At 36.9% G+C, this 12,005-nt stretch overlaps 1 protein-coding gene across 1 annotated transcript in view; it reads right to left on the bottom strand.

The window, feature by feature from the left end:
* Positions 1 to 358: 358 nt before the first annotated feature.
* The window catches only part of ZDHHC17 (zinc finger DHHC-type palmitoyltransferase 17), a 118,870-nt gene continuing 107,223 nt past the window's right edge, over positions 359 to 12,005 (bottom strand). Inside the window, exons 15-17 of the mRNA XM_069094812.1 lie at positions 10,878 to 11,035; positions 5,396 to 5,490; positions 359 to 3,335 (exon numbers count right to left, since the gene is read on the bottom strand). Coding sequence (XP_068950913.1) covers positions 3,197 to 3,335; positions 5,396 to 5,490; positions 10,878 to 11,035 — 392 coding nt within the window. The 3' untranslated portion in view covers positions 359 to 3,196. The remainder of the gene's footprint in view (positions 3,336 to 5,395; positions 5,491 to 10,877; positions 11,036 to 12,005) is intronic.

Consider the following 12,005-nt stretch of genomic DNA (forward strand, 5'->3'; position numbering starts at 1 on the left):
GGATGGTAACAGCAATACAAAATTCCTCTTTTAAAAACTTATTCTCAGCTTCATAAATACATGAAGATGAGAATTTCATATATTGGTTCTTTTTTTTGGAGAGGGGAAGGCAGGGCAATTGGGGTTAAGTGACTTGCCCAAGGTCACACAGCTAGTAAGTGTGTCAAGTGTCTGAGGTCGGATTTGAACTCAGGTCCTTCTGACTCCGGGGCCAGTGCTCTTATTTACTGTGCCACCTAGCCACCCCATACTGGTCCTTTTTTAAAAGATCCATCTTTCACTCTGCTTGGCCAAAGAAACCATACTGAATGGGGAGAGGGGGAAGGAGGAGGGATAATGAAATCACAAAGCAATCATATATTTAATAGTCAATATTTATTTTGATTAATAATTTACAAAAATCTGACAGATTTAATTTATGTAAGGAGAGCTAATTTATTAAACATTTTACAGGGTTTTTGTTCCACAATGTAACACAATAAGATCCTGACAGTAGTAAAATAATACTTGGCACAGTTATAAATAAACAAAATATAAAACCAAAATATCCATAGCTAAGATGTAGTGATGCAGTATTGTGCACGTTAGTATTTCAAATTAACTTGAGTGGGCACAAGAACATAAAAACCTTCAAAGAAATGATACACATTCAGGGCTGAGACTGACTAAATTCCTACTTACTTAAAATGTGTCCAATGCAGCTGATCTGAACTATTCTTGGTTGGATCAACTTCACACAAAATTTTTGAAGTGGGTTCCCTACAAATAAGGCCCCTAAAATCATAAGGACGGTACACTGCTGCATAGTTGGCTGCTGGCCTTCTGACCATTTCAGGATTAGAGATCTCACTTTACTGTGAGATCAAAGATAAATATCAGCATTTGCCCTAAATCCAAAATATTTTTCTAAGTACTTGTGAATTTAATGGACATTTCTATTATTCTGAAAGACAAGCTCATCTAGTCTTTTTATGTTTTTTAAACATATAGAAAGAATATTGTACCACAGAGAAAGACCATGGTAACAATACTCATCCAAATTTGGTCAAACCACTTACATTTATACATTGTTTCTCAACCATTGATAAAAATGTAAAAATTGCAACTGAGTCGTTATGTGAATTGACTCAAAATATAAAAAGTTAAAATAATAAATTCTAGCATTTTATAAATAACTTTAGAATTAAAAAAATTATCTGAGGTTTTCCCCCAATGAATAATTAAAAATAGCAGAGACATTTTAAAAATTCACCAGTTGTTTGACCTTCTATGACAAAATGGCACTGTTGCCACCTCTCTACACATCTCTTCCCTTTCTAAAAATAAAATATAGATGTGAATTTTCCAATATTAAAACTTTCAGGTTTTAAGGTTTCATTTTTGCTGTGTGTCTTTTGATAAAAGAAATAGCTAGAGAAAAAAAATGGTACTTGCAAATACTGAACATTAACTATTTACAATTTCACTGCTCCTCTTACTAAGGCAAGGGGCGGGAATACCACTAGATTGCTTTAATACCTGCAATTTCTGTATTACAGGAAACGCTAATTTTACCAAGCATAAGACATGCAGTGAATTTGTGGGGTATAATGCCTATTCACAGCAATACTGAACATTACTAGAAGCTCATTAGTTATTTTCCTATTCTTTTTGGTTGGATAAAATGAAATGAGCAATTTTAAATATACTACCACACACACTCACAAAGAGAAAACTATATGATAAATTATCTATATACAGATACACATTCTTTACATGGGTCTAGGATCTGTTATCAGCCTCCCCTCCCTCCCACCCCTCCCCGTTTCTTCTCACAGGTTTCTCGAACCACTAGTTTGCTACAGCACTTAAGAGGACTCAACTAGTCTCTGTAAACAATAGTTAAGAAAGCAGTGAATTAAAGTTCACCATGAGTATAATGAAATGCTGTAACCAAAAATGATCAGTGCATCACATCAAACAGTAAAAAGCCTTTCTGAAATTCTTTCAGATAGCTTAAAAATATTCAATTTGTGAACATTTAGCTAAATTCCACTTGCCATTAAGCCATCGTTATCAGAATGAACCATTAGGTTTTCTGTTATTCTGTAGGGATCATCTCCTTTTTGCTGAATTTCATTATTATGCCTACAATTTATATTGCAACATGGAACTGAAAGGAAAGAAAGTAATTTCTTTAGGTCACTGAGCTTTTTCACTCACTTCTTTTGATTCTACTTATGTGGTTTTCCTTTAAAATGTCACCTTTCCTTTGTTTTGGGTTTGGTTTTTTTTGGTGTGTGTGTGTGTGTGTGTGTGTGTGTGTGTGTTTGTATTTGGATTATTTCAGTGTTCAGCTAAAATAATTTTTAAAACTTGCTATGATATTCAACATATCAAATTAAATTCCAATTTATTGTTCACTGGATCATATCTTCTAACATATACATTCAGAGGTGTATCATGCACTGTGTAAAAGGGCTTTTAAGCTTAAACAAAGGAAACTGACTTATTGTATTCATGCAAGGTATTATCAGACCACACAACCTCAGAAAAAAGTGTTTACAATTATTTCACTGTACTATAAATAGATAAGCTTTATATCAGCTGATAGGAATAAATCATATGCAGCACATTTCTTGTGAACATTATTTTCCTGTGCCATTCATTCTTCAATAGCAGTCTTACAGTGGATCCCAAATACAACAACATGATTTTCATCAGTCTTAAAATGTACATTTTTTTCAATGTACATGATACTCAAGTGAATTAAGACCCCAGCCACTAGAACTAAATGCAATGTTATTAACATCAACTTGCATCATCAAACACAGTATTTTACTACAAATCTTAACCTCACTTGAATCAAGTATTTCTGATCTGTGTAGCATCTGCCAACTTTTAAATCAAGTGGTGCTTCTTGTGCAGAGGATTACAAGAATGAAAACCAAAAAGGTGAGGCCACAGTGAAATCCCACATGAAGACGAGACCTGTCCTGCTGATGGTCTTTCTCCTCCTTTTTCAGCAGCGGCAGAGTGTTCTGTCCACGCTTGCTTTTATTAATAAAGCGAACGAAGAGAAGGTGCTGTAAGATTCGGGTTAGCCCTACACAGAGCATGCTATTGTTCAAAGGTTGTGGATTCGAGTGAGAGAAACAGACAGACACGATTTCCAGGCGTCGCTCAAAGAAGACTCCCTCACAGGATAAAGGGGGCGCTACACAAGTTGGTAGCCAGATCCTGAAATTTGGTCGTACTCTATCGTATACTGTCTAGTCCAGTCCACAATGACAGGACGAAAGAGGCCACAGCATCGAAATTCAAAGAAGTCTATAACGTTTCTTAGACATCCATGGCTGGGAAATAAAAGCATAAAATGTCCATTAGTGCAATGCTTCACTGCAGGACCTCAAAGAACCTCCCTACCTATTGTTAAGCATCTTTTGCAGCCTTTAAGATGGCTAGTGTCAGATGAAATGGAACACCGGATAATTATAATGACTAAGTATGGGCCCAAAGAAGAGACAAACTGGGGGAAGAAAGGGAGGAGAGATAAATACTAGGGAAGGGCAACATGGCATAAACTACCAGATTTGGGTGTTATGTTGTTCAACAGTTTTGCTGAACTACTTTCTCTTTTTTTCTCTATCTTGACACACTTCCTAGCTGTGTGACCTTGGGCAAGTCACTTAACCCCAATTGCCCTGCCTTCCCCTCTCAAAAAAAAAAAATCAATTTTTAAAATGCATATTGCATTGTGGCTATTAAAACAAATGTCCTTACTCTCAACAGCTAGTGATGGTAACTATTCAAAGACAGATTATATTGGTGAAAAAGAACTCCTTTAGGTAAGTAAGATTTTCAGACAAGTCTTTTAGTTACTCCCAAAATGGAAGGCATGTCGCTACATACTGTTCTGGGAGGCAATGGGGTACAATGGAAAGGGCACTTGGATTTATGACCAGAAGCTCTAGGTCGGAGCCCTCTTCTGCATGTGTGACATTGAACAAGTCATGTAAATTAAGTCTCAATTTCCTTAACTGTAAAAAAGAAATTTTGTTTTTACCAGCTATCCCACAAGAGATAACGTATGGTTTATAAAGGGCTTTATAACCATCAACTATCATGTAACTGTAAAGTTATTATTCTCCTTTTTCCTTCTTTTTTTGGGGATGTAGTGTTTCAGAAAGCAACCAGTAAACTGGGTCAACCAAAACAGACAATCTGTTGTTACACTGTTAAATGTTTTTTGTTGTTCAGTTGTTTCAATTGTATACAACTCCATGACCTCATTTGTGGTTTTCTTGGCAAAGCTACAAAAATGGTTTGCCATTTCCTTCTCCAGCTCATTTTAAAGATGAGGAAACTAAGGCAAATAGGGTTAAGGGACTTGCCCAGGGTCACACAGCTAGTAAGTGCCTGAGACCATATTTGAACTCAGGTCTTCCTGATTCCAGGCCCAGCACTCTATCCACTGAGCCACCTATAGCTGCTAAATGTTACCTGACTGCTATTCACAAGGACAAAACCAATTTACAACGAGTAAGTCTTGTCTACTCAATCATGCAGAAAATTCAATTTTATCATTTTTCTTAGTTTTACAAGTTTAATAGGTATATAACAATGCCATAAACAGTTTTAATATCAATTTCTTTATTAGGCTGTGTCAAATGCTATTTCAAAAACAGCTGCATAGCAGCTTTCCCATGTTACTGAATGATTGGTCTGGAAAAAAAAAATCCCGATATAAGTTTCTTTAAAACTTAGGTAAACTGTGTAAGACAGAATATGCAAAAACATGTATCTGGCAGATAGTTAAAAAATAACAATGAAAATAAACAAGCAGCAAGAGGTACAAGAACACGAAGTTCAAGTTCCCAATTACAACTGCAAAAGAGGTTGTTTTATTTGCACAATCAATTCTCCCCAGGAGAGAAGTGTTATCCTTTTTCTGTTTTCCTTTCTTTCTTAGGTCTGCTAGCTTTTAGTCTTTGTTTAAAGGAAGACACAGATAGGAATGTAACAAAGCAGACCTAAATGCAAAGAGCCCAGGGACATAATGGAAGTCATTCACTTTCAGACACCAAAATATGTCACTGAAAGGATCATAGAACTGGAATTTACTTCTGCCATCAGGCACCATTAAATTAAATAAAATTAATTCTGAGGGAAAATTTACCCAGAATACTAGCAGTATTTCAGCAAGAAATTTTAGACTAAAATAGCATGCGCAAAAAGTATTACCAAGGAAAAGCAAATTTCAAGTTTTACAATTTATAACCCTGCTTCAGACATAAATTCCTAGATGTTAAATTATCTGAAGTAGCTATAGGAAATCTGCTAAACAGTCAAAAGAGCTTTACAAATATCTAGCAAAATAAAGGAAAACATATAAAAAACATTAATATTTACTTACTTGAATGGGCTTTCAATAGATGTTGTTGTAACTTTAAAGTGCTTATACCTTCTGGCATTCATCCTTTCATTTGTAGTAATACCTAAACATGATATCTATGAAAAAGAAAAAAGTGAATTATTAATTGCATTTCTTAAGTATTTAATTAATAAGGAGGAGGCAATCGATCAGATGCAGGAGATACAGAAGCTAAACAGTCTAACCTCAAGGAGCTTACACCCTACACAAAGAAACTTAAGACAGGATGAACATTTAGAGACGTGGGGAGATGATCTGGGTCGCACTCTACTGGGAAAGTTTGGGAGAGAAGAATATCAAGTGGACATTTAGAGTGGTTCTCCTTTGCAAAGAGAAGGGCAACCTTTTTATTAGAGACTGAGGAGAAAGAAGGAAAGAGCTGGGAGCATAATATGGGGTTTTGAAATGAAGAGTAAGGGAAAAGAGAGAACTCATGTCAAAGGACCTACGTATAGAAGTAATGTAGTCAAATCTGTGCTTTAAGAATGTAATTTTAGCGGCTAAGTAGAAGGACTGGACTTGAGAGATGGAGAATGAGTAGAAAGTACTTTAATAGAGTAATATCCAAAATGATAAAAATTAATGGGGAAAAAAACTATTTAAATTTATTTGCTTTTGGTTGTCCTATAAAGTCTCTTCTAGCTCCAAATCTACGTTCCTATATATCACGATAAAATCATGACTGATCACAATAAAATCCTGGTTGATTTGGATTAAAACAGTTATTTAGATAAGAGGAAAATGATACAGTGGAGCAGGTGGCCTGGCTTTGGAGAACCCTTATTCTCCTACTTCTCACCTATGTGATCTTGGGCAAGTTATATTACGTCTTTGACTTTATATATAAAACGAGGGGAGCTAGACTAGATGACCCCCAAAGTCCTCAAACTCTTAATCTAAAATTCTATGTTCCCACTGAGTTCCTTCCCTCAGCTTTTTACATCTCCACTGGCTGTGTTGGTGCCATGTAGACACAACCTATGGGTGTCAAACTTTGAGATTTCTCACTCAATTAGAATCCTATTTCAAGAAAATAATCTAAGGGGCAGAGCCAAGATGGTAGAGTAAAAGCAGGAACTTGTCAGAACTGACGCACCAACCACCTCCAATACCTGTAAAATATGGCTCTAAACAAATTTTAGAGCTACAGAACCCACAAAGTGACAGAGAAACAAATCTCCCACTGAAGGCAGCCTGGCAGGCCGACAGGAAGGGTCTATCGCATGGAGCTGGGAGCTAAGCACAGACCTGCATGAGCCTGCTGTCCCAGAGCGAGGGTGGCCCCAACCAGCAGCACAGACTGGCTGGAGCTGACTTCAGGAGTGAATCACCAGCAGCTGTGGCAGTTTCCAGACTTCTCAACCCCAAAGAGAAAGTAAAAGATCAGTAGGGAACTCTGTTGGAACTGGGTAGAGAATAGCATGATCTGGCCCCTGCCCCTGGGGTGAAAGGTGGTGAAGGCACAGCAGCTGCAGTTGCTGCTATGTGGCTGCCTCCTGATCTCCTGGCCTTCAGATTGTAGGGGGATCAAGTGACCATTCAAAGAGTAATCGTTCTTGTTTTGACCTGCTTGGATCTGAGTTGTTATCTTGGGCAATACTCCTGGGGTGAGGAACACCAGTGTGCCAGAGCTCGTGTTGGCTGTAGAGATGGCGCCCTCCTCAGACCTCCGACAACATTTGCAAAAACCCCAGCAATCTGGGCCACAGCTCTCTCCACTATGGAAGCAGAGTTCTACCATGGCAAAGAACTCAAAAGTCAAGTAATTGGTTGTCAAGATGAGCAAGCAGAGGAAGTGCAATCAGATCATAAAATCTTTTTTGGGGACAAAAAAAGATCAAAACATGGAACCAAAAGAAGACAACAAAGTCAAAACTGCATCAAAAACTTCCAAGAAAAATATGAATTGGTTACACACCATAGAGAGCTCAAGAAGGATTCTGAAAATCAAGTAAGAGACGTGGAGGAAAAACTGGGAAGAGAAATGAGAATGATGCAAGAAAATCATTAAAAGTGAGTAAAAAACCTGCTAAAGGAGACCCCAAAAAATACTGAAGAAAATTACACCTTAAAAAGCAGACTAACTCAAATGGCAAGAGAGGCCCAAAAAGCCAATGAGAAGACTGTCTTAAAACTGAACTGGCCAGATGGAAAAGGAATTTCAAAAGCTCACTGAAGAGAATAATTCCATCAAAATTAGACTGGAGCAAATGGAAGCTAATGACTTCATGAGAAATCAAGATACTATAAAACAGATCCAAACAAATGAAAAAATAAAAGACAATGTGAAATATCTCATTTGAAAAACCACTGACCTGGAAAACAGATCCAGGAGAGATAATTAAAAAATTATCGGATCACCTGAAAGCCATGATCAAAAAAAGAGCCTAGAAATCATCCTTCAAGAAATTCTCAAGGAAAATTGCCCTGATATTCTAGAACCAGAGGGCAAAATAGAAACTGAAAGAGTTAACTGATCACTTCTTGAAAAAGATCCCAAAAAGAAAACTCCTAGGAATATCATAGCCAAATTCTAGAGCTCCTAGGTCAAGGAGAATATATTACAAGTTGTCAGGAAGAAACAATTTGAGTATTGTGGAAACACAATAAGGATAACACAAGATCTAGCAGCTTCTACATTAAGGGTTTGAAGGGCTTGGAATATGATATTCCAAAAGGAGCTAGGATTAAATCACCTACCCAGCAAAACTCAGTATAATACTGCAGGGGAAAATATGGCTATTCAATGAAATAGAGGACTTTCAAGTATTCTTGATGAAAAAACCAGAGCTGAACAGAAAACTTGACTTTCAAATACATGAAGCAAGAGAAGCATGAGAAGGTAAACAGGAAAAAGAAATCAAAGGAACTTATTAAAGTTGAACTATTTATATTCCTACATTGAAAAACAATAACTATAACTCATGAGACTTTTCTTAGTATGAGGATAAATAAAGGGAATATATATGTGTGTGTATATATACATACACATACATATGTACGTATGTGAGGGTATATGTGTGTATAAATACATATTTGCATGTGTGTATATGTGTGTACACGTATACCTAGACAGAGGGCACAGGATCAGCTGAACAGGAAGGGATGATATATAAAAAATAAAATTAAGAAGTGAGAGAGGAATATAATGGGAGAAGGAGAAAGGGAGTGACAGAATTGGGTAAATTATCTCATATAAAAGAGTCGAGAGAAAACTGTTACAATGGAAGGGAAGAGCAAGGAGGTGAAAGGGAAGGGGTCAACCTTACTCTCATTGAATTTGGCTTAAGGAGGGAATAACATACACACTCAACTGGGTATCTTACCCTACAGGAAAGTGGGAGGAAGGGGATAAGAGAGGGGATGATAAAAGGAAGGGTAGATTGGGGGAGAGAGTAGTTAGAAGCAAACACTTTTGAAAAGGGACAGGGTCAAAGCAGAAAATAGAATAAGTGGGGGGCAGGATAGGATGGAGGGAAATACAGTTAGTCTTTCACAATATAACTACTATGGAAACGTTTTGCATAATTACACATGTAAAATCTATATGGAACTGCTTGTCTTCCCAGTGGGGGTGGGTGAGGAGGGAAGAAGGGAAAGAATCTGGAAATCAAAGTTTTAAAAGCAAATGGTAAAAAAAAAATTTAATTGTTTTTTACATGCAACTGGGAAATAATCAGGCACTGGGGTATAGAAATCCCTCTTGCCCTACTAGAAAGTTAGGGGAAGATGGGAGAGGATATAAGAGAGAGCAGATTGGGGGAAGGGATATTCAATTGGCTCGCTATCTTGGGGTGGGAGGGTAGGGGAAAGATGGGGAGAAAATTTGTAACTCAAAATCTCATGGAAATGAATGCTGAAAACTAAAAATAAATAAAAGATTGAAAAAAAAAAGAAAAAAGAAAATAATCTAGTTAGTCAAGCAATAGGCATAGTAAACCCAGCAATTCATATCTGAATCTATATAATTACTACCCAGGACAATGTTAAAGTCCATTTTGTTCATTAATTTATTTGAACATTTATTAAGCACCTATTTTGTAAGTAACACACAATATAAGAGGGAGAAAAAATAAATTTCTTGCCTTTAAAGGTTAGTAGGAAAACAAATTCTGTGAGATAAAAAGGAACTTAAAAAGATGAGAGATCATGGGAGACAGTTAATGGTATCTTCTTGAGTCAAAGAGGCAAGAAGAAAGTTAAGCATTTATACCTGTACAGAAATTTTTCAAATTAAAACTATTTACAGAAGTTTGTCTATCTAGTCATTTTTAATAATGAAACTTCCCATTCCACTGAATGTGATGTTAACCTACATTTAAATAATACAGATTTTGCTACCATCTCAAATTACATTTGGAGATTAATGATTCTTAACTACTAGTGACTGAATAAAATAAATGCAATATAAAGTAAGTAATATTAAAAATACAAATAATCCAACTTCATCGTTTTTCCTCAAATGGATTCAAAAGAATCAGATAGGCAAATAAATGTGTTTCTTTCTAAATACAATTTAAAAACATTAACCTGTGGCATTATTAAAAGAAAAAGAAAATGAGGCTGATCCATGGGGAGAGGGGGTTCAGGATAAGGATGGGAAGAGGAGTTTAAGTCTATTAAGAAACATGGCAGAGAAGCAAACATAATGTGGAATGAGTGATGAATAATGAAGTCAGAAGATCTTGGTTCGAATTCTGGCTCGGACACTCAGCAGTTTCATTGTATTGACCAGCCATTTAATCTCTTTAAGATTCAGTTTCCTTATGTGTAACCACTGGGGCAGCAATATAGATGGACTTCCTGGTCTATCAAAATGTGAATTACTGATAAGATGAACAGGTTTGCTTTCCTATTTGTATCCCTAACCCTAATGGAATGCTTTGCAAATGCTACCCGTGTTTCCCCGATAATAAGACCTATCCCAAAAATAAGCCCTCCCCTTACTGTGTAAGATTCCTCTAAAATAAGCCCTCCCCCGAAAATAAGCCCTATTGAGATTGCTACTGTAGTGAAGGTGATCCCCTGCGCTACATGCTACATTACGGTACCGCACCGTCCCCTCCCCCCCCCGTGAAGCGCACGCCGCGCTCTGAGCTGCATCCAATCAGAGCTGCAGCAGTGAGTGTGTCATCCTGTTCTTCCCCAGTGATTTGCTTATTGAATAAAGGTACATTTTTTTGTTCACATTTATCTGTTTATTAAAATTGCTGTCAATGTTCATTAAAATAAGCCCTCCCCTGAAAATAAGCCCTCTGGTGTTTTTCTGTCCAAAAAAATTAATAAGACAGTGTCTTATTATCGGGGAAACACGGTAAGCACTTAATAAATGTGCATTCCTTCATTCATTCCTCACTCAAATGATGGTTGTAAGAAAAAGATTTTGTAAATCAGAAGTATATAACAATCTTAAAGAATTTTCAAGCAGCATAGCATGGAATCACAATGAATGGCTTTCTCGTACCTGATACATCTGACACATGAGTAATACAGCTACCCACATGAAGTGAAAAATACTGTTCAGGAACATCCAAAACATCCAAGGTGAACATGTGGCAATCTGAGTGATGTAGGTCCAAAATCCATCCTTTGTGTAAGTAGTTTCACAGTGGATGCCCCAATCTGTAACCAAAGCAGAAGCAGAAGTTGCGAGGCATCATTCTGAAGATACTATTACGGTTTTTTAATTGAAATTTTTTCGTAAACAATGTATGTATCTATTACTAATAAAAACAGTTCTGATATATTCATGGAAAAGTATTAAAACTATAACTAGAGATGAGGAGCCATTTAAAGTTAGTCCTTTTAGTCATGCAATGATAGTTCTGATCTGAGCTGCATACATGCAATGCTTGGGAAAAGTTTGTAATTGTTTTATTTCTATCACCAAAAGATGTTTCAGGCTTGTCTAGGAGCCTGTTAGCTCATTATACAGAAGAGCAGAAAAACTTTCATTTGCTCATTATGGTAGCCACTTCTGAGTAAAGCTTTTACAACTTCTTGGACTACATACTGGGACTGTGTCTATCTAGAAGATGCTACTTACTTGCTGGGGGGGAGGGGGGAGGTGGGGGAAAAATGAGAAAATTGTCTTGCACAGATTTTTTCAAACCTTTCCATGCCAGCTGCTGTCAAACTTTGATATCTACCACTGTAAAGTATCATAACTGACTTCTTCATTTAAGCCTCTTTCAAATGATTTTCAGAAGGCAATGACCCATCCTTCTGACATTTCCTTTATGATATCGCAACTGTTATCAGATGAATTAAAACTGATGCTAAAAAATACCCATGCTTCATTTTCAAGAACATTCAAGGATTTATAAATATACTGCTCACATCTGTAATGGGAATGCAAATTTGGAAGATCTTCCCTGCCCCTAGGCTAAAGTGCACCTGAAGCATGGGGTGGGAGGCTTGTTTTTCAGTAGCTACTTCTTGATTGGCCAGTGGGTCAATAAAGTTGTTACATTCTCTGAGCCAGGAGAAGGCTATATAAGCCCTGATGTGAGGCTTTGTTTTGGGGGCTCACTTTGAGCAGTGTTCTGTGATTTGATATGGATTCTGGGAAGCCGTTGTCTGGAGCCCCCCA

The sequence above is a fragment of the Petaurus breviceps genome, unplaced genomic scaffold (genome assembly GCF_028583685.1).
Source record: "Petaurus breviceps papuanus isolate PSGF00001 unplaced genomic scaffold, PetGlider_PUasm1.0 221, whole genome shotgun sequence".
Lineage (NCBI taxonomy): Eukaryota > Metazoa > Chordata > Mammalia > Diprotodontia > Petauridae > Petaurus > Petaurus breviceps.